At 40.5% G+C, this 26,674-nt stretch overlaps 1 protein-coding gene across 1 annotated transcript in view; it reads left to right on the top strand.

Annotated features, from left to right (window-relative positions):
* Positions 1–11,831, top strand: part of FOXK1 (forkhead box K1) — a 38,364-nt gene extending 26,533 nt beyond the window's left edge. The window contains exons 6-9 of the mRNA XM_053470679.1: positions 4,323–4,483; positions 4,583–4,858; positions 5,580–5,810; positions 11,068–11,831. Of these exons, the coding sequence (XP_053326654.1) occupies positions 4,323–4,483; positions 4,583–4,858; positions 5,580–5,810; positions 11,068–11,300 (901 nt within the window). The 3' untranslated portion in view covers positions 11,301–11,831. The remainder of the gene's footprint in view (positions 1–4,322; positions 4,484–4,582; positions 4,859–5,579; positions 5,811–11,067) is intronic.
* The last annotated feature ends 14,843 nt before the right edge of the window (positions 11,832–26,674 follow it).

Raw genomic sequence — 26,674 nt, forward strand, 5'->3', positions numbered from 1 at the left:
GAGACACCATTGAAGTTTTAGGAGGCGATCGTTGATCACCTTCTAAACTCTTTTAAATCGGGCGTCCGCCACCATACGGTGTAAGGCGGATGTTGACGCCCCGGGGAGGTGCCAGACATGGTCCCTGAAGCCAACCTCAGTGTTGCTGAATTCCTCAACATCAAGGCATTACAGCAACACCATTTAAGCGAAGAAAGTGATCGTAGATTGGTTTAATGAAATGACGTGTCAGGCACGTCATTGGTCATTAAGTGACCGTTTTGCGTAACATGCCTGACCCGTCAATGGGTTAAAGTCTGAATCTTTACATCCGGATAAAAGGGTAGACTATATGGGCCAAATGGTTCTTATCTAATGTCAAAATTGTCTGTTTATGAATTGTTGCTTATATCGGTATAGCCCAATGAGATTGGCTATATAATCATTGTTAGCTTAGTCGGGGGTTGACAAATAAAACCATTTTTAATTGACGCATGAAGAAAAAGCATTTGCTAGTCCCTCTGTAGAATAGTCATCTATTGTGCACTTTCATGTACAGTGAAGGAAAAAATATTTAATCCCCTGCTGATTTTGTACTATTTCACACTGACAGACATGATCAGTCTATAATTTTAATGGTGAGAGACAGAATAGCAATCCAGAATAAGGCATTTCAAATAAGTTCATTAACATTGGTTTGCATTTTACTCCCCAATCAATCAGCAAGATGTCTGGCTCCCAGGTGTCTTTTTATACAGGTAACGAGCAGGGATTAGGATCTCTCTCCTCTGAGTTTAACCCCTTAACGACCTTTGCCGGTTCAGGACCGTCATGGAAAAAACGGTCACTTAATGACCTTTGACGGTCCTGAACCGTCAAAAAATTAAATAAGCTTAGAAAGTGATCAACGATCACTTTCTTCGCTTAAACGGCGTTACTGTAATGCCTCGATGTCGAGGCATTCAGCAAGGCCGAGATCGGCATCGGGGGCCATGTCTGGCCCCTCCCCGGGGCGTCAACAGCCGCCATACATTGTATAGCAGCGGACGCCCGTTTTAAAAGCGTTTGGGAGGCGACCAACGATCGCCTCCTAAACTTAAATGGTGTCGCTGGAATGCCTCGATCAAGAGGCATCCAGCGATACCAAACACTTACCTCTGGATGGGCTGTGACCGCTCCGGAGAGCGGTCACAGCCGCAGCTGCCGGTGATCTTTGCCATCAGCAAGATGGCGGCGCCCGGGAAAAAAAACAATAAAGATGAAAGAGTTCGCTAGACTGTGTCCAGACCCTCTAGAGAACCCTGGCTCCACTTGCAGGTTGAATACAGGTACTGCATTCAACCATGCAAGTCAATGGAGCCTAGCTTTCTAATCACAATGTGATTAGTAAAATATTCAAAAAATAATAAAAAAAAAAAATGGAAAAATAAAATGTGCTAACATTTAAAAATAATTATGCAGTGATGTCACTAGATGAACCATCCAGTACCAGCAAAATGTGTAAAAAAAAAAAAAAATATATATATAAAAAAAAGTATTAAAAAAATAAAATAAAAAAATAACGTTTATTATTTTGAGCAAGTGCTAAAATTTCTCAAAAATCTCAACAAAGAGTTAAAATAAAAGCACTTCAAATACCCAAGGGGTGTCTAATATAAAAAAAAATGGCTGATGGGGTAAATTGGAGAGGCCGTGCTCAAAGATAAGGCATAGGTACAGACTGACCAAAACGGAGAAAAAAAAGCGCACTTCCCAAATGTGGCATTTTAAATCTCAAACAACACGACAAACCCATGCATGTGGGGTATCGCTGTACTCAGGAGATGTCCCTGAACACATATTGGGGGGTTGTTTGACAGTGACATATACCAGGACCTGTATATCTATAACTAAAGTACAATTTGTGTGAAAAAAAAAAAAAATTACTATTAGTGTGGTTGTATACCTGTTGCATGGAAAGGGTTAAAATAACAGCATTTGGAATACCCTGGGGTGTCTAGTTTTCAAAAATATATGGTTTGACGGGGTTAAATTGAGTTAACAGACTTCAAAGATATTCCAAAGAGGAGATGGAGGCAGAATGACCAAATGACCATCTGAATTACGCATGCCCCAAAAGTAGCCTTTTACCAGCCAAACAACCTGACAAACCCATGCATGTGGGGTATCGCTGTACTCAGGAGATGTTCCTGAACACATATTGGGGGTTTGTTTGACAGTGACATATACCAGAACCTGTATATCTATAACTAAAGTACAATGTGTGTGGAAAAAAAAAAAAATTACTATTAGTGTGGTTGTATACCTGTTGCATGGAAAGGGTTAAAATAACAGCATTTGAAATACCCTGGGGTGTCTAGTTTTCAAAAATATATGGTTTGAATGGTTAAATTGAGTTAACCGGCTTCAAAGATGTTCCAAAGAGGAGATGGAGGCAGACTGACCAGATTTGTTAAAAAAGATTTGGAAATCATAAAACGCTGCTTGTACTTATTGCCCTATAACTTACAAAAAACATAAAAACATTGGGTATTTCTAAACTCAGGACAAGTAGTAGAATCTATTTAGCTAGTTTTTTTTACTTGCTTTTTTAGGTGAGTAAAAGATTTTTCAAATAAAAGTCATAAAATGTGTTTTTTTTTCAATTTTTCACCATGTTTTTTAAATTTTTTATAGTAAATAAGATGATACGATCAAAATAATGGTATCCGAAGAAAGCCCATCTTGTCCTGAAAAAAACAATATATAACTTATGTGGGTACACTAAATGGGTGAGGAGAAAATTACAGCTGAACACAAGCACCACAAAAGTATTAAAACAGCCTCGGTCCCACAGGGTACAAAAAGAAAAAAACGAGCCCGGTCCTTAAGGGGTTAAATATCTGCCTGGAGATGCGGTCTCAAGATCTGATCAGAGATCTGTAAAATGGCAAAACCACCTCCCTTCTTCTACTAATCCCTCTAGCTGTACCTAGTTTCCTACTTGCTTTTTCCAATGCTTTATTGCATTTCCTGCTTACTTTTAAGTCCTCAGGAATAATCTATTGTTTCTGGCAAAACAGTGCCCTCAGGGCTTTGGTTTGACATTGGATTTTCACATCCTAAGTGCATTATTTTCAATTGATCAGCCTTAAATTGTAGCTGCTGCTCTCTAATTTAATTCAATCATTTGCCATTTTGCTTGTTCCACCAGGAAGGTCTACTCAGTTGCAAACCTTTATATCAAATGCATTAAGTGGTACCTTACCATTAATACCTTTTGTGACATGGTTAATAAAATATTAATATTAACAAGACCACCTTCACCATTAACTACAACCATTCTTCACACACTGCAATTTGATTCTTTTGTGGGGGACAGTGTCAAACCTACGCATGGGTGGTGTCATTGTACTCAAGAGATGTTGTTTAATACATGTTGGGGTGGGGACAAGGAACAAATACTACTGCAAATTTGGCAAAAGCTGGATTTAAAATGTGTGCATGGAAAGAGCAGCATTTACCAGCATTTGGGCATCTAGTTTTCAAACATATATAGTTTCATGGGAGTAAATTGAAATAATTAGCTTCAAAGATGTCCCAAATGGGACATGGGGGGGGGCAGTATGACCATGTAAGAAAATGGTTTTGAGCATTATGCTCCTTGTACTTATTGCCGTATTTAAAAAAAAAAAAAAAAAAAAAAAATTGGGTATTTCTAAGCTCAGGACAAATATCAGAATCTATTTAGCAGGTTTTTTTTAATTAACTATTAAATAAAAGGCAGAAATATTTTTAGTAAATTATATATGATCAAAATAATATCTAAAGAAAGCCCTTTTCGTGGAAAAAAAATATATAGCTTGTGTGAGTACACTAAGATTACAGCTCAACATGAGCATCGCAGAAATGTAAAATGGCCATTGTCACAGATGGTACAAAAAAAATTATAATAAAAAAAAAATAAATAACCCAGCTCTGTTCTTAAGGGGTTAAGCTATTTTTATTTTGATCAATTTAAACCAGACTTTATATTAAAAAATAGAATTATGTGTTTATTTTTAGAATACCATTTGTACTCGGATTATATGTTTAGACACCATGGTGCCATAAATCTGCAGTGTAAAAATGCTTGTTGCAATTACAATTTATATATTTGTCATATTTGCTTTTGGATAATGCATTTTATAGTAAATTGTGTACTAGTGTAAAATTCAAGCTAATTGGGCTACATATTTGCAAATGTCCATTTCAAAGGACTAACGGGAAAGGTGGGATATTTAAATCATACTGTTTATAAATATTAGGGTTTTTCCTAGTAAGTTGCTCAAATGACTGTACAAATAATAAAATATCTGTCTTAGGAGCGCTCCTGCTTCCCCCACACATCCTGGTCTGATGTCCCCTAGTTCCAGTGGTGTACAGACCCCTGAATGTCTTTCTCGAGAGGGCTCCCCAATGCCACATGACTTTGGCTCTAAATTAAGTTCTGTTCCAGAATACCGATACTCCCAGAGTGCTCCAGGTAACATTTTCTTAATTGGCTTTTATTAGTTCTACAGCATATATCAATTACAACATTTCAAACTAATTATTTTTCGCCTCAACACATTTTATCTTTCAGGGTCTCCAGTGAGTTCTCAGCCCATTATCATGGCATTACCCCAACGACAGCCCAGTTTTATGTCAAAGCCAATGGCATACGTGCCTGCTTCAATTGTAACGTCACAATCTGCTGGCCCCACAATCCACGTGATGCAACAAGCACCCACCGTCACCATGGTGCGTGTATTGACGTCCAATAATTCTGCTAATGGATACATAATTACAAATCCAGGGTCAACATGTACCACGCAAGAAATACATGGAACTATATTGGATGTGAATGCTGAAGGAAAAGGTAACTGAGTTGTACTCGGATAATATTGTTTAGTGATATCAGGATCCTTTTCTATTTGATGTTCTGTGTATATTAAAGATTTCTTTCACGATTAAGGAAAAATATGTGCTATGATATAGGAACTCTAACACCCAGTAACCAATTTGCTTTCTCCATGAATGTAGTGCATAGGCCTCTGTTCATGTGAGCTTAGACTCATAAGCTCTGTTCCTGTGGCAACTCACAGTTTCATACAACTTACATTTTCTATATCATGCTTTCCTTTTATCTAAGTTCTTCTTCCCCGCACAGTGTTCTAAATGAAAAAACTCTGGGAGTTTAAGCCCCCAAAAAACACTAGGCACACACAGCTGCTTGCTCCCTGCGTTCGCAAGTAAACTTGTTGAGCTGTAACGTTCAGTACGAATTTAAAAGGAAACTCCCACCATCTTTTTTTAATAAATAAAGCATTACATATTTTGGCAACATCGCATATAGTTCATATGTCATAGAAGTGTTATCGACTACTTTACCTACTTTACAACTGTGTATATTTATAAATAATCTTGCTTATTATAAATATTGCTAATAAATTATTGGGTTCTGACATGTGACATTTGACTACTTTATGTGCGGATTAGGTAGCGGGAGATAATTTAAAATAAGCAAAAAAAAACCTTTTCAAAGTGGCATTTTTGCCTCAGTGAGCCCAATTTTTGACTCAACATTGTTACTTTTGCAGGAAGCCAGGATGAGAAGAAGACCATCACTTTTGCTACACTTCCTACTCTCCCCAATACCAGTAGAGTTATTCAGACTGTAGCCAGCCAGATGTCTCAAGGAGTTCCTGGCCAAACCGTTGCTTTCTTGAAGCAGGCTGCACCATTGACCCTGAGTCCACACCAACTGCCCATGCGAACGTTGACATCCAATGGGAATGACGTTCCAACCACTAACAACACAGCTGCTTATGGTAACAGTCCTTTTCTCTTTATTCAGCAGTGGAGCAGAAAAATATAAAAGCATGACAATTATCATGGTTTTGTTGGGACCACTACAGTTGTTTTCAGGAAAGATAATCTGGCTTTTATTTTATACATGAGGGGATTTTTCACCATTTCACCCATTTATAAATTATACATTGTTAATGCAAAAAAAAAAAAAAAAACTATACTATATACTAAAAGTATTGGACACCTGACCATTTCACCAACAGGGACTTTTGACATTGCATTCTAAATACATAGACATTAATATGTAGTTGGTCAGCCCTTTGCAGCTATAAGATCTTTCATTGTGGGAATTAGTGCCAAAATTGCAAATTATCCCCCTGAGTGCCATGTAGAGACAAGGTCCTTCTTGTAGTTACAGTGGGGCAAAAAAGTATTTAGTCAGTCACCAATTGTGCAAGTTCTCCCACTTACAAAGATGAGAGAGGCCTGTAATTTTCACCATAGGTACACTTCAACTATGAGAGACAGAATGGGGGGAAAGAATACAGGAAATCACATTGTAGGATTTCTAATGAATTCATTGATAAATTCCTCAGTAAAATAAGTATTTGGTCACCTACAAACAAGCAAGATATCTGGCTCTCGCAGACCTGTAACATCTTCTTTAAGAGTCTCCTCTGTCCTCCACTCGTTACCTGTATTAATGGCACCTGTTTGAACTTGTTATCAGTATAAAAGACACCTGTCCACAACCTCAAACAGTCACACTCCAAACCCCACTATGGCCAAGACCAAAGAGCTGTCAAAGGACACCAGAAACAAAATTGTAGACCTGCACCAGGCTGGAAAGACTGAATCTGCAATAGGCAAGCAGCTTGGTGTGAAGAAATCAACTGTGGGAGCAATTCTTCGAAAATTGAAGACACACACAACCACTGATAATCTCCCTCGATCAGGGGCTCCACGCAAGATCTCACCCTGTGGTGTCAAAATGATCACAAGAACGGTGAGCAAAAATCCCAGAACCACACGGGGTGGGACCTAGTGAACGACCTGCAGAGAGCTGGGACCAAAGTAACAAAGGCTACCATCAGTAACACACTACACCGCCAGGGACTCAAATCATGCTGTGCCAGACGTGTCCCCCTGCTTAAAGCCAGTACATGTCCGGGCCCGTCTGAAGTTTGCTAGAGAGCATTTGGATGATCCAGAAGAGGATTGGGTGAATGTCATATGGTCAGATGAAACCAAGGTAGAACTTTTTGGTAGAAACTCAACATGTCGTGTTTGGAGGAGAAAGAATGCTGAGTTGCATCCAAAGAACACCATACGTGCGATGAAGCATGGGGGTGGAAACATCATGCTTTGGGTCTGTTTTTCTGCAAAGGGACCAGGACGACTGATCCGTGTAAAGGAAAGAATGAATGGGGCCATGTATCGTGAGATTTTGAGTGAAAACCTCCATCAGCAAAGGCATTGAAGATGAAACGTGGCTGGGTCTTTCAGCATGACAATGATCCCAAACACACTGCCCGGGCAACGAAGGAGTGGCTTCGTAAGAAGCATTTCAAGGTCCTGGAGTGGCCTAACCAGTCTCCAGATCTCAACCCCATAGAAAACCTTTGGAGGGAGTTAAAAGTCCGTGTTGCCCAGCGACAGCCCCAAAACATCACTGCTGTAGAGGAGATCTGCATGGAGGAATGGTCCAAAATACCAGCAACCTTGTGAAGACAGAAAACGTTTTGACCTATGTCATTGCCAACTAAGTATTGATATGAACTTTTGTTATTGACCAAATACTTATTTTCCACCATAATTTGCAAATAAATTCTTTAAAAATCAGACAATGTGATTTATGGACTTTGTTGTCTCGTTCTGTCTCTCATAGTTGAAGTGTACCTATGGTGAAAATTACAGGCCTCTCTCATCTTTGTAAGTGGGAGTACCTGCACAATTGGTGGCTGACTAAATACTTTTTTGCCCCACTGTATTTAGATGTTGTAGCCATGGTGTTATCACTGATGTCCCTTTCAATGTTTTGTTTTTTGTTTGTTTTTTTTTTTTTTTTTTTTACATCAATAAAATCCATGTTATTCCAACTCCCTGTTAGAGGATCCCAGAGAGTGTCTAGAGACGTCATGGTGTGTCTCACATTTTCAAATGTTTCCAATAATGTTAAATGGGGTTGTGGTGGGAAAGTTAGCACCCTTTCTCTTTTTTTCCACTTTATGAATGCTGACATAGTTTCAATGTGTGTTTAGGGTCATCGTCCTACTGGAAAATCACACAACCTTTAAGCTAGAAGAGCTGAAATGTCTCTGCAGAATAGTGTGTTACTAGGGATGCACTGATATATCGGTGGCCAAAATATATTGGCCGAAAAGGGCATGGTTGGCAAAATGCCGAAATAATAAAACAAAAGGCCGAAAATAATCGACTGCAGGGGCCAGGCTGCTTGCCTATGAGTTGGTCGCACACACTGTGCGAGCAGCATCTCTTGTGCCAGCCAGGAGAACAGGAGCCCAGCGAAGTCACGCGAATGCGCGTCACATGACTCTGGTCCCCTCCTTCTTCCCCTGTGGGCGGAACAAGAGAAGCTGCAGAGGGAAGAAGCCGGGCCCTTGTGAGTGAGAGATCTGCAGTTCAGGTAAGGGGTGGGGGAGAGTTTATGAGCAAGTATGCATGAATTAATGTTTGTGAATGAGTGTGTAAGTGGTGGAGGGGTAGCATGGCATAGGGAGGCTGTAATCACACTGTTATCATGCCCAGGTTCTAGGATGTGCTGGCTGCATGGGCATGATAGGAGTGTGATTGCTGTTACATATATATATATATATATATATATATATATATATATATATATATTGCATTTTTTTGTCCAAAAGGTGGGTGGTGCGTTAACAATTTTTATTAAAGGTAACACCAACAAAAAAAAAAATTTTTTGTTGTGTTACTTTTAACAAAAATTTTTTATCCCCCCCCCCCCCGGTTATACACGTTTGTCACACTGCCTCTCAGATATGCCACATACCCCACATATGCCACTCTGCCTTCCCCACATATGTCTTATTATACCCTATATGCCTTATACCCCCAGATATGTCACTGTGCCCCCCCCCAAATATGCCTTATAACCCCCTATATACCACTGTGCCTTTGATATCCCCCGCCCCCCCAAAACTTACTCTCGTGCTCCAGACTCTGGGTCCCCTGCAGCTCTGTGGCGGATCCTCCTCTCTGGCAGCCAGCGAACATTGCGCAATGCGCATAGACCACCTCCGCTGTGCTGGCCGATACTTCCGCCGGGGCTTCTATGGTGGAGCACAGGCACCCCCCGCCGGCTGTCAGAGAAGAGGATCCGGGTCCCCTGCAGCTCTGCGGGGCATCTGGATCTTAGTGTTATCCGACCTCTATTTGAGGTTGGATTATAAAACGAGGGGTATTTGTCAGAGGATTAGTTGTTGCAGCCCTAATATATAATATATAATATAATATTCTCTGCAACAACTAATCGATAAAATAGCATATAGGGAGGTATAAGGCATTTCTGGAGGCAGAGTGGCATTAAGGGGGTTAAAAGGCATTTCGTAGAATGCCTTATGCCCCCCATTTAACCCCCCCCCAAAAAAAAAACTTACCGGTGCTTCTGACTCCCGGTGTGTTGTCCGGGCAGCAGGTAGACGTCTAGGGGATTCGCGTAGGCAACTTCTGCTGCAGACGGAAGGAGGTGTGGTTAGCAGCGGGGGTTGTCTGCGTCCATCGCGCATACACCCCCGACTATCACCGGTGAGTGGTGGGGGGGCTATATAGGAGGATCCAGGTCTGCGGGGGATCTGGATCTTAGTCTCATAGTCAGACCTCTATTTGAGGTCTGATTATAAGACGACCCCGATTATAAGACGAGGGGTATTTTTCAGAGCATTTGCTCTGGAAAAGACCTTGTCTTATAATCGAGCAAATACGGTAATTTAATGCTGAGGACTGAGGGTTAATTTAATTTAATTTAATAAGGTTAACTAAAGGTGCAGTTAGAGGTAAAGGGGGGGGCAAACTATGGGGAATCTAAATCCTGGGGGCAGTGAAGATTAATCCTGTATTTATTTATAAAAGTATTGTCAGTGTGCTGCGAACGAGTCTGTGAATCTATGAGGGCACTATGGCATATCTGGGGAGGATGGAGTGACATATCTGGGGGTATAAGGCATATCAGGGGGCACAGTGGCATATCAGGGGGTATAAGGCATATAGAGTATATAAGGCATATGTGTGGAGGGCAGTGTGGCATATCTGGGGGTATGTGGCATCTGGGAGGTAGTGTGGCAAGCCTGGGCTCAGATGTGCATATCTCGGGGGCAGGTTGGGAAATAAAAACAAGAAATGCATTTTTATCAAAGGGTTTATATATATATATATATATGTTATTAATTTAGGAAAAAAGAAAAAGCTTGAATTTAGGACTACCCTATAAGAAAACATTTTTACTAAATATTAATTCACATGTAAACTATTTAATATGCATTTTTTGTTTTTATTTGCCAACCTGCCCCCAGATATGCCTTATACCCCCCTATATGCCACTCTGCCCGCCCAGAAATTCCTTTTAACCCCTATATGCCACCCTGCCTCCCTGATATTCTTTTTAACCCCCTATTTGTCACTCTGCCTCCAGAAAGCCCAACTGAATTGCTTCACTAAACTCATAAATGTTGACGTGATATTATGGTATTTCAACAGATGGCCTTTTTCAAAGTTCCTAACAAGAGCAGTAACAGAAACATAAGTGGGACTGTAATTTATAGAAGTGATATCAGGTGTTCATTGTTAAGAAAAAATACTACTGTTCGTTGTTACTTTGTTATATTGATATATTTAAAATAAAAAAATAAAAAATACTCAGATGTTTGCTACAATATTACCTGTTGAATTAACTATATGTTGCCACAACAGTTTTGAAAATGTATAAGCAGATTGTGTGTGAAAAGAATATTCATATAAATGGCAATTTCCCATAGATATAACAAAAAGTGATCTTAGTGTGCATGGTTGAAGATTCGCTCTTAAGTATGTTTCTCCATCCTATTTCGCAATTAAGCTGAGAAATGCATAATGTCCTGTTTTCTTTACAGAGTTATATTTTTAAATGCAAGTATTACATTTTCATCTAGTTATTCAATAGATGCTTGTAGTGTAGACACATTATTTTTTTTAAAGTAGGCTTAATTTGATGGACAATGCTTTTTTTTATTTACCTGATAAAGTCCTTTTGCCTCTTTTTAGCTCTTACCAGCCCCCTGCATCTACTGGCTAATCAAGCTAGCTCATCTCCTCCTGTATGCGTTATCAGTGGCACGGACCGAGACAGGAAAACTCCTCCAAATCTTCGGGGAGAGCCTGCCCCCAAGAAAGTACGTCTGGAGGAGGACAATGTGGTACAGGCAGGGGTGATCACATCCACTTCAACACAAGTTGATGGGAACAGAGAATATGAGGATGTGCAGAAGAATGTTTAGGATAAATCTACTGGTTGGGTGACAGATCAGAACCAATGACACAGAATCATACAATACAAACTGGACAAACAAACAGTACCAGGCACAGCCATGAGGAACTGAATATCTTGTTCTCAGAAGATCACCATGCTTACTGCCCATGAAATAAGTGTCTTAAGTTTACTGCTCATGAAGCAGAGAATGTACCATTAAAAGCCATGTCAGCACTGAGAGAGTTAAAAGCCAAATCAATGTTGCTATTGAAGCAGGAAATAGGTTAGCAGAGTACTGGCATAGCAAGAGTTAAGAACCAAAAAGCTACCTACTTTCCCATAATTTGTGAAAATATGGAGGAACTTTACCAAATCCATCCTTTTAACATTTCAAGATCATTTTGTTTGTATGCAGCCAAGGGGCACATGAAGCGTAAAGAGTGGTTGTATTCCAGAGATGTTTTGTAGAATTCTCCAGTTGCTGTTGTGTGAAAGCATGTTGGAAGTTGTAACACTAATTTACCAACATTAAAGGAAGTGCCCAGAGGCATTGTCTCAAGGGTGTATTGTGTGAGTTTGTGTATGATGAGTTGCTTTCAGGAAGATTTGCAAGCTAGGGACTATATAATTTTAATTAAGACACCACTGGTGTTTTAATAGGAGTCATTTTCAACTTTAAAAATGAGCATTAATTTATAGATTAATGAATGTCTGGTGACATTTTATGTATTCTGTCCGTTAGGAAAGCTTATTTTCTGTAGGACATTGCATGGCTTGCTTGTTGAATTGGAATTAATTTGGTTTAAATAGCAAAGTGATATCTTGTCTACAGCACCACTTTCGTCGTATGCATGTCCTTGTTTACCCCCTTTAAGATGTTTAGAGAGCCTGTACGTTGTTGAATAAGTGAGTGTCATTATATTACATTCTTCGCTCCCTGGTTAAAAGTGACTGAGATATTACTGGTTCTTAATGTATGTGCTTTCTGTCCTTTTGACTGCCATAAAAATGAATATCTGAATTTTGGGATATTACACATTGAAACCCTAAATATAAGCAGTGTATTCTAACTTAAGATCTAATCATGTTGTGTTTGTTTTCAAAGTCTCACTCACAACCTACATATTTGTGTTGTGGGTTTTGGTTTTTTATTTTGTTTTTTTTTTTAATATATGTAATGTGCACTTTTAGTTCCTACATGCTCATCCTTGATACCATTCATTCAGTGCTTGTCCTCATTCTTCCAGTTTACTAAACCCACCACCCATAACATAATGTATTAAAAACCATATGCCATATTGAGTCATTAGTGTATTTAGGCTGTTAGTGAACTGATATTTTTGGGCTGTAGCCCATTCAGATGTTCTAGTTTGTGTATGTGATCTTTCTATGACCTGCAGTATTGAAGTTGCTTGGGCCAGCAGGATAGGCTCCCTGAAACATAAGCCTTAGTAAAAACTAAATATCAATGTTTTCCTCTAAATATGAAGCAGTTTTGAGTAGCCAAAAATCCAAGTATGCAACACTTTTATTGCCAAATAACGTGAAGTTGTAGTATATAATTTCACAAAGCTGGTAGTTTAAAATATGTTGTGTACCTGGGGTCTATGATTTTATCACGTAACTATAATTGTCCACCCTTTCTTAACGTGGGAATTTGCAAAGTAAATGAACAGACTGACTGATCGCCATGATTTATACCACTTTAAAACTGCCACTAGAGGATAATGTGGCTTTAGTAGTCTTCTTTCTGGGCAGCAGCAGCACAAATAAAAACATTCACTAATGGAACCCGGAAAGATTATATTTATATAATAGATATATAGATTTGGTGTATAGTGTTCACCACAAGGAATAAACACTACTTTATTTTAATAAGGTATGCAAGACTTTTTTTAGTAAATAAGATAATTCTGTCCGTATTTTACATGGAAAACATGAATAAAATGTTTGCTTTGGCCCTTTATACCTTGGGTCTGGACACTTCTTTGTATGTGTTAGCACCTAAAGAATGCTAGTTGGGTGCATTTACCTGCAGTGGCTATACGGTATTAGAATAAAGCTATCTCCCTTTTCGTTTGGGCTTAATTTATTCACAAATTACCTTTTCTGTCGATTTTGTTTTGTTCCTAAGAATACATTAACCATTACCCTGTATGTAATTACGTCTAACTGTTTAGTTCTATACAAAGGTATTCAAAATCCTTACCGTTTTATCCTGCTGAATCACAAATGTTAAATGGAAATTTAATTCTCTATAAACTTTTTTAATCCCTCATGTAGTTCAGGTATGGAATTGCAGCATTGTGGGTATGGATCAGCTGAACAAGACATACAAACCCTGTAGTTGCAGGTATTAATAAATAACACATGAAACATAGCATTGCAAATACAGTGCAACTGAGTAACACACAAACCCAGTGTTGCAGGTATAGACAGTGGAGGCTCCTCCATAGTAGCACATGTGCACGTGAACCCCCAAGCGCAAAAGGAAAAAAAAATCAATTTGAATCTAAATTAAATAGAAATAATAAGTGTATTATAATAAATATGTTTAATATAAAGCTTCCTGTCCACTGATGTTGCCTGCCTATGCAAGAAAGAGCTATGAACAGGCAGCCTGTTCATAGTTCTTTCTTCTAACGCACTGCTGCAGCGCACATGAGATACAAGAAAGACCCTGTTTGCTCAATTGCTGCCAGAACCTTGCTTACATTACAAAGCGCCGGCTGAGCTGCCCATTTGATCCCCGTTCACACCGTAAAGGCTGTGCGAACAGGGGAGGCACTCCCAGCCAACACACTCACCGCCCAGCCCAGTGACTGATGCGAGCAGGGAGGTGGGGCTAACAACGCAAGGCGAGAACCCCCATTGGAATTACCCACCAGCCGACACTGGGTATAGATCAACTGAAAAATCACAAGCAATTGAAGGTAGAGATCAAATAAATAATGCCTGGAAACCCTTGGGTGTGCAACCTGTAACGCAACAGACACAAGTTCCAGGTTGCGCACCCCAAAGGACAGCCCTGGCACTCAGATTTCACACACAGGACTTGTCCCTGGACCTAGATTGGACGCATAGGACTTCCATCTTTGCCCCTACTTTCACATCCATGCCATCACGCATGCCCATTTATTCACTTTTATTTATTTTTATTTTTTTTTTCACGCTCTTTTGCACACACATGCATTCCCACAGTGTGTGAGCGACGCTGAGTTAAGCAGCAGGTCTGTACGGAAGTGAGTGTCGGGGGGGTCACTTGGACCCCCCCCCCCCAGAGTGTCAGGCTTGGTCGCACTTGCGACCCCCTGTGACCGTGGTTGCTTTTCCCTTGTTTTAAAGACGGCCATGCCAATAATGGTTTCGCACTAAAGCAGAATGCGTATTTCCAAGCGTGAGCAAAATTTAAGGACTGACTTGTGGTAGAAGCTGTAGCCCTGCAGCTTCTCCACCTTGTCTGTCAAACTGATTGGTTGCTTAAAGACTCCTGCCCACCATGGGACTGACTGAAGGTGAATCACATGTTGAACAGCATATATTCTGTGGAATCCCCCTATGCATTATCTTGTGCTATCCTATACCCCCTGCAGATCAGAAACATGATGCTGCCATCCTCATATTTCACTGTAGGGATAGCGTATTTTGAAAAGCCGGTTCCAACCACTTGGATATTTAGTTTTTTTGTGTGTAATTTGTGCATCTGTGTTACTTCATATCCGTATTTAGTTATTTGGTCTTCATTTTCCTTCAGATTCACACCCTGACCTATGATCCTACAATAATTAGGATTCCATCCTGAAACTTGACAGCACATTGTCACTAGTGAACCTGTGGTTCACAGATGAAGGTCAGCGATATGGTGAAAGTGTTCTTTTTGGGGCAACTTACGTTATTGAAATAGGCAGCTTCCAGAACACAGGGTTGGATATATATAATATATATATATTTTGTTGGTTTTTTTTACACCAAGTACAACGACTCTTCTTGCAACAATTCAGCGAGTTTCAGTGTTTAAAGGTAAAATGTAATACACTATGAAACTTAAATGAAGCATGTGTAATGCAGGAATGTGAGATAGTTGGTACAGTGCCTTGCAAAAGTATTCACCCCTGTTGGCATTTTTCCCAGTTTTGTTGCGTTAAAACATGGAATTAAAATGGATATTTATTTGTATTTCATGTAATGGACATACACAAAATAGTCCAAATTGGCAAAGTAAAATTATCAAAATAAAAAACGTAAAAGTGGTGCATGCGTTTGAATTCATCCTCTTTCCTGTGAAGCCCCTAAATAAGATCTCTTGAAACCAATTGCCTTCAGAAGTCATGTAATTAGAGCACATGCAGGCGGGCTTTATTTTAGTGTCACATGATCTCAGTATATTCTCACCTCTTCTGAAAGCAGCATCCTGAAGACCAAAGCGCTCTCCAAACAGATCAGGGGCAAAGTCGTGAAGAAGTACGGATCAGGGTTGGGTTATAAATAACCAAAAATTAGAACATTCCATTATTAGAAAAAAACATAAGCAAACGTTTGCTGTTCACGAAAAGGTATGTATGAGACTCCCCAAGAAGATACTCTTGTCAGATGAGGCTAAAATTGAGCTTTTTGGCCATCGAGGAAAACGCTATGTCTTACGCAAACCCAACACCTCTCATGACCCCGAGAACACCATTTTCAGTGTCAGGGACTGGGAAACTGGTCAGGATTGAAGGAATGAGGGATTGCATTAAATACAGGGAAAATCTTAAGGGAAACCTGTCCAGAGATTAGGGACTGGGACAAAGGTTCACCTTCCAGCAAGACAATGACCCTAAGCATACTCCTAAAGCAACACTCCAGTGGTTTAAGGGGAAGCATTTAAATGTCTTGGAATGTCCTAGTCAAAGCCCATACCTCAATCCAATTGAAAATCTGTGGTATGACACCAGCGGAACCCATCCAATTTGAAGGAGCTGGAAAGGGTTTAACCTTAAAGAATGGGCGAAAATCCCAGTGGCTAGATGTGCCAGGCTTATAGAGATGTACCCCAAGAGACTTGCAGCTGTAATTGCTGCAAAAGGTGGCTTGCTCAAGTTTTCAGTTTATTTTTTTGTGAAAAAAAAAAATACTATTTTGTATCTTCAAAGTGGTAGGCATGTTGTGTAGATCAAAGGATATTAACCCCCAACAAATCCATTCTAATTCCAGGTTGTAATGCAACAAAATAGGAAAAATGCCAAGGGGTGAATACTTTTGCAAAGCACTGTAAATGGTCGCAACCCCTACATTTTCATTAATGGACAAAAGGCAACTAATTAGGTTTATTTTTCAGCTTCACTTGTATTTAATAAAGTAGAACAAGAAGCTAAAGATTTGCCTATAACCCATTTTGGGGGATGATTAAGAGCATATGTTGATATATCAACTAAAGGGACACAGTCATCATATCCACATTAATGCATATGATAGCTGAGTGTACCCTTTAAATTATCATTTTTGTCCTCTCGCAAATGTATGGAGAACTTTCAAATCCACATTATGCATTTTCACTCTTTCCATGTCCTCTAGCTCTACATATGTTCAGTCAAACATATTTCCCTTTTGTCACTGCTTATGCAGAATAGACTCGCCGCCAGCCAGCTTGAACAATAGTTTCAGGGTTTTTAACAAGACCCCTCACACAAATGCTCCCGCTTTGACTTTGATTGCACAACTAAAGAAGGTATTTAAAAAGGTTATTTACAAAGTACTTTAATATGTGTCACGGCATGTGGGTGAGGCTTTGAGTTTGGGAGGGGGAGACCTTGTCTGTGAAATGTATTGTCCCACCTAATAGCACAGTTTCAATGAACAAACCACATAAGCCACGATATACAAAAAGCTAAATCAATTACCTTTACAACTGGTTTCAGTATTATATATTTCTACTTCACTTCTTGTAGCAGAGGGAAAGTCTTTGCCGATCCAGTTAGGGCAGAAAATCAAACTCCTGAAACCTCTGCTTTTCCCTCTTTTTTTTCCGGCCCTATCCTGGGTAGGGGCTTCTGCCATTTTTTATTTTCTATTGGACTTGTGGGAGCCTGGGTTCACTAGCTTGATTTCCCCACTATAGGAAGCGGGTAGCTTATACTTTTATCTCCGCCTCAGCTGACTATTTGAAAGTATTTCAATGCTGGGACGATACGCATATCTTAAGCGGTCACTGCTAGCCCTTGAGTGGGCGGCCACTCTCTTCCTCCTGCTGGGCTCCGTGGACTGACTACGAGGGCGGCCCATAGTTTGTTGTGGATACTTCCTCAAGAGGATGACATACTTTCGGACTCGGGTTACCGGCTGTACATAAAAAGACCAGAAGTGGCATCCTGTTGCCAGATGTCCTGGAGGTGATATTTATCTGATTTCCTGCGTGTTACCCTGCTTCTGAGACCCAGATGCTGTGTTTCTGTCATGCCCAAGTAGGTTTTGGGACTGGAGTCAAGACACTTTCAAATCAGTGGTCATGCCATCAGATGCAAAAGGTGCTTTAGACCTGGAAATGTGATAATAATCATATAATGTTACAATTGTGAGTGGGTTTTGCAGAGTTCTCACACAAATATATCTCCCTACAAAATTGGATACGTTTATTAAACAAATTAAAGGTAAATATCCACTCATATCTAGCAAATTACCTTTTATAACATTTCTGCATATATTACAAAATTCCACCATTGGACCAACACATTTATACTGCACATATCTCACCCCCCCCATAATATCTTACAATATGGTGCATTTTTACTGTGGAAATTTAAAGATATAGCACCCCAAATATCAGCGCAGTACTTGATAAATGTCATATTTCAACATTCTACATGGGGTTAAAAAAAATTCCCCCATTGGACCAATACAGTTACACTGCACATATCTCAAACACACACCCCTCTATTATTTCTGAGAATATGGTGCATTTTTACTGTATCTTTAAATTTCCACAGTAAAAATGCACCATATTGTAAGATATTATATAGGGGGGTGTATGTGAGATATGTGCAGTGTAAATATATTGGTCCAATGGTGGAATTTTGTAATATATGCAGAAATGCTAGAAAATGTAGTTTGCTGGATATGAGCGGATATTTACCTTTAATTTGTTTAATAAACGTATGTAATTTTGCAGGGAGATATATATGTGTGAGAACTCTGCATAATCTACTCAGAATTGTAACATTATATGATTATTATCACGTTTGCAGGTCTAATGCACCTTTTGCTAATCTAAAGAAAAAGCGTCTGATGGCATGACCACTGATTTTAAATTGTCTGATAGCTTGACTCCAGTGGTTTTGGGCTAGGTTTTTTTTCTGGGGTTTTCCTGAAGACACTGGAGATCCTCTGAAACGGGACATACATCCTGTAAGAACTGCAAGGCTACTTTATCTGACCCCACTAGGAAGTTATGCTCTTCCTGCATTAAAGCTAATGATGATGTTACTGCCGTTTTCAAAGATTCAATGAAGACAAAGAAGGAAGATATTCTAAGCGATGGAATCTATGACTAAAATCCTTGGCAGCAGCTAAAGCGTCTAAACATTGCCTGTGTAGCATCTCCTTTGAGGGTAAAGAATTATTGGGGAAGTAATTCTAAAGATAACTACTGGGGAAGAGAATTATTTACCCAGGTGAAGACATCTTCCACAGTTTCGGCCTAACTCATTTAACCCCTTAAGGACCAGGTTTTTTTTTCTTCTTGTACCTTTTGTGACCAAGGCTGTTAACATTTATGCTGTGCTTGTGTTTAGCCGTAATTTTCTTCTCTCTCGTTTAGTGTAATAACACAAATTATATACTGTTTTTTCAGAACAAGAAGGGCTTTCTTTAGGTACAATTATTTTGATAATTTCATCTAATTTCCTATAAAAGAAATAATAAAATATAAGGCAATGTTTTTATGTTGCAAGTTATAGGGAAAACAGTGCAAGCATTTTGCTACATTTTGGGACCTCTTTGAAGCAGGCAAGTTCAATTTACCCCATCAAACTGTATATTTTTGAGGACTGGACACCCCATGGGTATTTCAAATGCTAGTATTTAAACTCTTTCCATGCCAGGAGTTTTGGGAATAATTTTAGCACTTATAAAAAATAAACTTTTTATATATATATATATATATATATATTTTTTTTTTTTTATTTTTTTTTTCTTGAAACTGGATGGTGTCACGTTTATATTGGATAACCGGACACATAGGGTGTGCAAGGGTTAACGATACCAGCCCTTTGGTCCCTCACTTAACCCATAAACACTCCACACATACCACCCCAGACTGGTAATACGCTGCCACCACCAAGTTATATTTTAAGCTGACTACAGTTTATGGACACTTCAGTAACGCACAGTACCACATTGGACAAGTAAAAAATGGATGATAACCAATTTACGTAAAACAATTAACCCCTTTGTGACAATGGCTGATTTTATTTTTGTACCCTTTGTGACAATGGCTGTTTTAACATTTCTGCAGTGCTCGTGTTTAGCTGTAAGTTTCTTCCCGTTTACTGAACCCTCACTGTATTGTTATTTTTACTTTTATATATTGTTTTTTTTTCAGGACAAGAAGGGCTTTCTTTAGATGTCATTATTTTGATTGTATCATATCATTTAATAAATAAATTATGGTGAATAATTTAGAAAAAAGGACTTTTCCTAACTTTTACTTGAAAAATCTTTTACTCATCTTTAAAAAGTTATTGGGCAATAAGTACAAGTAGTGTTTTCCTATTTCAAAACCATTTCCTCCAAATCTGATAATTCTGCCTTTATGTGCTATTTCGGGTATCTTTGAAGCTGGCCAATGCAATTTACTCCATCAAACCATATATTTTTGAAAACTAGATATGGTATTTCAAATGCTGCACACATTTTACCACCAGCCCTTGTCAACGTATGTAGTAGTATTTTTTGTGTGTATTTTTTCCACACAAGTTGTACTTTAAGTATAAATTTATAGCCCCTGATTATATGCCGCTGTCACACAACACCCCAATATGTGTTCAGCAACATCTCCTGAGTACAGTGATACCCCACATTTTTCAGTATTGAACTTTGACATTTGGTGATCCTGTGCCCATGCCCTATTACGTACATCTTTGAGCCTGGCCAATTCAATGTGCCCTATAAAACCATATATTTTTGAAAACGAGACACCCCAGGGTATTTTAAATGTTGGTATTTTAACTCTTTGTATGCACACATTTTACCACCAGCCTTTTTCAGTTGTACTTTAGGTATGAATGTACAGCCCCTCGTAAATGTCACTGTCTCTGTTGCAGACAGAGTTGATAGATTATTGGGAGGGGGTGGTGAGGATCCAGCTGTCTTGGTGCTTATTGGCACCAATGACACAGTAAGAGGAAGATGGAGTGTCCTAAAAGGTAATTTATGGACTAAGATTAAAAAAAGGACCTCTAAGGTAGTCTTCTCAGAGATACTACCTGTGCCATGTGCTACACCAGAAAGGCAGCAGGACATTACGCAGCTAAATGCATGGCTGAAGTCTTGGTATAAGAAGGAGGGCTTTGGGTTTTTAGAGCACTGGGCTGATTTTGCTTTGGGGTATGATCTCGTATAGTCATGATGGATTGCACCTAAATGCAAGAGGGTCCAATATACCTGGGGAGAGAATAGCTAGACGGTTGGAGGAGATTTTAAACTAGGAATCGGGGGGCGGGAATAAATACCAGGCTAGACAGTATAGAAAGGGAAGGTGATTTACTTAGTTACCAGGTGGGTGGATCTGGGGGCTTGGTCTATACAGATAAGAGGGAGAAGCATATATCCCCCCCCGAAAACAAGGACAGAAAGCGATTACAGCATTAGTGTTAAATGACAAGCTAAAGGTCATGTCTGCAAATGCTTGCAGTTTAGAATAAGATCCATGAACTTGTTACAGTAGTGGCAACTGAGAATGTTGATATAGTAGCTGTTACTGGGACATATCAATAACGGGGTACTCTTTATATAGAAAAAAACAGAAAGGGCAAGAAAGGGGGAGGGGCGGCCCTATATGTGAAAAATAACATAAAATCTAACTTAACACAAGTTAGTGAGGAGAACATAGAGTCGGTTTGGGTTACAGTACAATTTGGCAAAAGTAAAGTAACTCGTGTAGGTGTGATTTATAGACCCCCAGGACAAGTAGAAAAATTAGATAATCTACTAGTGGAGGAAATGGCTAAATGACAGTGAAAGAGGATGTTATAATCATGGTTGACTTTAATCTCCCTGATGTGAACTGGAAAACGAAAGTAGCTGGTTGTGCCCGGAGTGCAGATATTCTGAATTCCATACTTGGATTATCTTTAAAACAAGTAATTGAGGAGCCAACTCGTAAGGAGGCCATATTAGATTTAGTGTTCACAAATGGAGATTTGTTAACAGATATTTCTGTAGGTGAAAGTTTGGGATCTAGTGATCATCAGTCTGTGTGGTCCGACGCAGGTCCCTTGAAGAGCGCAGTTTTTTTGTAAATATTTAAATTCCATGCTCGTGATTCGCTTCAAAGCGATCACGTGCACGGAATTGAGGGGGAATGGCTGCTACGGATCGCTGGGGAAAAAAACTTTGCGGTTTTCGGCTAGTATTGGTAGTGTGGCGGTTCTGTGTTCCAGGAACCGTTACAAGCCAAACAACTCCTGCAAATCAGGTTTTTCCAGGTTATTCGAGAGGGGGGGGTACCACCTTCCTGTTATACTTTGTTTTCTTGTTGCTTGTTTGTTGACTCATTTGCAGGGTCTATGCAGAGTTCTGTTGTTGGTACAGACTCCATTGTGTATGCATGGCACTACACAGGTGGTGTTCATCAAACATAAACCTTCCCAAGCCTGTTTATCCCTTTCAATTCTGATAGTCCTGCACTACACATTATTAAGCACGCCCACTTGCCTTTATGCACTTATATTACATAATATCGTTGGCAATACGTCATTGGCAATGCATCTTTATGATATATGACTTCTATACTGCTGGGTTCATGTTACTATGTCTGCACCTTTACGGAGGTTCATTTGCCTATCTTAAGTGTGTTTACATTCCTTCACTATATCTTTCTTCACATTACTAACTATACGTTACAGCTTGTCCGTGTGATTGTTTCATGTTTTCACTGTGCTGGTTCTGCTTTTATGTGTTGTTGTTAGGGGCAGAGACGGTTGCTTTAAGTTTTGGGTGTTTTTATGAGGCGGTTAACCCTGTCAGGTGTGCTTTGTTTAGGTTTAGGTTAAGGTCCCAGGTCATGTGGTTGTGTATTTTTTTGATTTAGGTCATAAACATAGGAACAGGTAATTCTGTAGAGTTTTTAACTTGTTACGTCACCACATAGTAAGTCTGCCTCCTTGAACTAGTCAGTTGCCCACCCCCCTACCCCGAGGCAATATCCCCTCCTCGTTTGGAGGTTACGTCACTCGAGCTAGTCATTCGTGCCTCACTATTAGTTAGGCCTCCCCCTATGTTTTTCATCCCGCTCTATTGCAGAGCTCGTTTAGCTATAGAGTTAGTTTTAGATCCTAGGGCCTGTGGTATCTGTCTGTGGCTCCTTTTATATATTCATTTAATGTCATATCAATCGAACAAGAGGAAAGGTCTTCCATTCCCCGCTCACCCACGCCAGGGTCAGACATTGCTGCCTCACCTTCTCTACGTGCTTGGATGATTCCCAAATTGACGGCAGATTTAACAAGGAGAGGCATTCCATTTTCGGCCTCGGCGAGGATAGCAGAACTTTTTCGCCTACTGTTTAGGCCTACCTGTCTCCTTCTCTTAGGTCCAGCCCTCGACAATCTTGTTCTCTCAGGGACACATCCCTGCTGCTGCACGGGAGATCAGGCTGTCGTTTGACAGCCTGGACTACCCACTGACAGCAGAAGCCGGCATCGCCGGCTTTCTGAGGCCTATCTGCTGTAACAGCTCCTGGCATGAAAGCTGGAAAGCTGTTATGTTTCAAACTGCCCGATCACGCGATCGGGCAGTTTCAAATGCTGTTTCATTGCTGACGTAACCTGGCAGGGGATATCCTGTCCTCCGATGAGGCACAGACGCTGCGATCTCTATGCACGTCTGTGAGGACTTGCATAGAGACAGGGCCGGACTGGCCCACCGGGATACCGGGAAATTTCCCGGTGGGCCGGAAGGTCCGTGGGCTGGGCGGCCATGAAGACAGCCGGTGAGCTGCCCCCCAGGCTGCCCGAAATCTAATCAAAGCGGCCGCTGGGTGCTGATGCGGCCGGCCGGCATCAGCACCCAGCAGCCGTGTGCGATGGCCGTCTAGTGATGGGAGCAGTGTGAGGGGTGAAAGCTCCGCCCCCTCGCACTGACCTTTCACCCCTCACGCTGCTCCCATCACTATGCGGCCATCAGACTGCTGGGAATGTAATCTGAACGGCTGGTGCGTGCTGATGCCGCCGGCCGCCTCTGCTTTAATACTTTTTTTTTTACTTTATATGGCAAGCCGATCCAGCTTACCATATAAATAAAAAAAAAAGTGTTAAAGTAGCTCCGGCCGGGGGCATCAGCACGCACCAGCCGTTTAGATTACATTCCCAGCAGTCTGATGGCTGCATAGTGATGGGAGCAGCGTGAGGTGGAAGCTCCGCCCCCTCGCGCTCAGACTGCTGCAGCACCGGATGTCAGGTCAGTGGCATCCAGTCAGCATAGAGGAGAACAGTGTGCAGCTACCAGGAAGTCAAGAGAAGTAGAAGGTGAGTAAAATAATGTATTTTTGTACTGTATAATGTTTTTTGTATTTGTTAAAAACAAAAAAATCGGCATGTGTGTGTATGTAAGTGTGCCCCCCTATATGCCACTCTGCCTCCAGAAATGCCTTATACCCCCCTATATGCCACTCTGTCCCATGATATGCCTTTTAACCCCCTATATGCCAGAGTTGCATATAGGGGTATAAGGCATTTCTGGATGCAGAGTGACATATAGGGGGTCAAAAGGCATATCTGGAGGCAGAGTGGCATAAAGGGGGTTAAAAGGTATATCATGGGGCAGAGGAGCATATAGGAGGGTATAAAGCATATCGGGGAGGCAGAGTTGCATATAAGGCTTTTCTGGAGGCAGAGTGCCCCATGATATGCCTTTTAACCCCCTTCATGCCACTCTGCCTCCAGAAATGCCTTATACCCCCTATATGCCACTCTGTCCCATGATATGCCTTTTAACCCCCTATATGGCAGAGTGGCATATAGGGGGTTAGAAGGCATATCATGGGACAGAGTGGCATATATTATTTTTTATTTAATATGGCAAGCTGGATCGGCTTGCCATATAAAGTAAACAAAAATGTCCCATGATATGCCTTTTAACCTCCTATATGGCAGAGTGGCATATAGGGGGTTAGAAGGCATATCATGGGACAGAGTGGCATATAGGAGGGTTGAGGCATATCAGGGAGGCAGAGTGGCATATAGGGGGGTATAAGGCTTTTCTGGAGGCAGAGTGCCCCATGATATGCCTTTTCACCCCCTTTATGCCACTCTGCCTCCAGAAATGCCTTATACCCCCCTATATGCCACTCTGTCCCATGATATGCCTTTTAACCCCCTATATGCCAGAGTGGCATATAGGGGTATAATTCATTTCTGGATGCAGAGTGACATATAGGGGGTCAACGGCATATCTGGAGGCAGAGTGACATAAAGGGAGTTAAAAGGGATGTCATGGGGCAGAGGGGCATATAGGAGGGTATAAAGCATATTGAGGAGGCAGAGTGGCATATAGGGGGCATAAGGCTTTTCTGTAGGCAGAGTGCCTCATGATATGCTTTTTAACCCCCTTTATGCCACTCTGCCTCCAGAAATGCCTTATACCCCCCTATATGCCACATATGGCAGAGTGGCATATAGGGGGTTAGAAGGCATATCATGGGACAGAGTGGCATATAGAGGTATAAGGCATTTCTGGATGCAGAGTGACATATAGGGGGTCAAAAGGCATATCTGGAGGTGGAGTGGCAAAAAGGGGGTTAAAAGCCATATCACGGGGCAGAGGGGCATATAGGAGGGTTGAGGCATATCAGGGAGGCAGAGTGGCATATGGGGGGTATAAGGCATTTCTGGAGGCAGAGTGACATAGGGAGTAAAAGGCATTTCTGGAGGCAGAGTGGCATATAGGGGATTAAAAGGCATATTATGGGGCAGAGTGGCATATAGGAGCGTATAAAGCATATCAGGGAGGCAGAGTGGCATATAGGGGGGCATAAGGCTTTTCTGGAGGCAGAGTGCCCCATGATATGCCTTTTAACCCCCTTCATGCCACTCTGCCTCCAGGAATGCCTTATACCCACTATATGCCACTCTGTCCCATGATATGCCTTTTAACCCCCTTTATGCCACTCTGCCTCCAGGAATGCCTTATACCCACTATATGCCACTCTGTCCCATGATATGCCTTTTAATCCCCTATATGGCAGAGTGGCATATAGGGGGTTAGAAGGCATATCATGGGACAGAGTGGCATATAGGGGGTATAAGGCATTTCTGGAGGCAGAGTGGCATATAGGGGGTTAGAAGGCATATCAGGGGGCAGAGTGGCAAGCCTGGGGGCAGATGTGCATAACTCGGGGGTAGGTTGTCAAATGAAAGGAAATAAAAACCAAACATGTCTCAATCATAGCTTTTATTAAATATGAAAAAAAATAGTCTACATGAATTAATAAAGAAATAAAAGTTTCTTACCAGAATATCGTGAAGAATAATGTGATCAGTGTTTTGTTCCACTGAATAAAATGGACTCTTTCATCTAAAAATGTTCGCAGTAGTAAATGTTTTGATCCCATTCTGTGTAATGTATTTCATTTATTGGGGCCTTTTAACACTTTTGCTTTCTGGCATTTTAATACAAATAATGAGATAAAAAGAATGGCGAATAGTGTGACTCGGGTGGGTATAAGGGGTGCGTGTGGGTATAAGAGCTTCACCGTGAGATAAACTATATGGGGCTGCTCTCCAAATTTTTCCAGGGCTGCTTTTCAGTCCCAGTCCGGCCCTGCATAGAGATCACAGTGTGATCGGTGCAGGGGGATCGTGGGGAGGGCAGTGAGAAACCATGTCTCTCACTCCCCCTCCCGTCCTAAAACAGTGAAGGAAAAAAAAGCTGTTAATTCATTTAAAAAATAATAATAAAAAAATAATTAAAATAATAATATAAATAATAATAAAAAAAATAATGTGACTTGTGATGTCATTGTGACATCACTGGCATGTTCAGGCGGTCCCTAAGATGACCTTTAACCATTTGTGTGTAAAAAAAAAAAATATATAAAAAATACAAAAAATATTAAAAAATAAATAAAATTTTAAAAAATTTTAAAAAATATATAAAAAAGATAATACAAAAAAAAATTAAAAAACCTTACATCCCATTGTCCTAGCATAG

The sequence above is a fragment of the Spea bombifrons genome, chromosome 7, assembly GCF_027358695.1.
Source record: "Spea bombifrons isolate aSpeBom1 chromosome 7, aSpeBom1.2.pri, whole genome shotgun sequence".
NCBI classification, from domain to species: Eukaryota; Metazoa; Chordata; class Amphibia; order Anura; family Pelobatidae; genus Spea; species Spea bombifrons.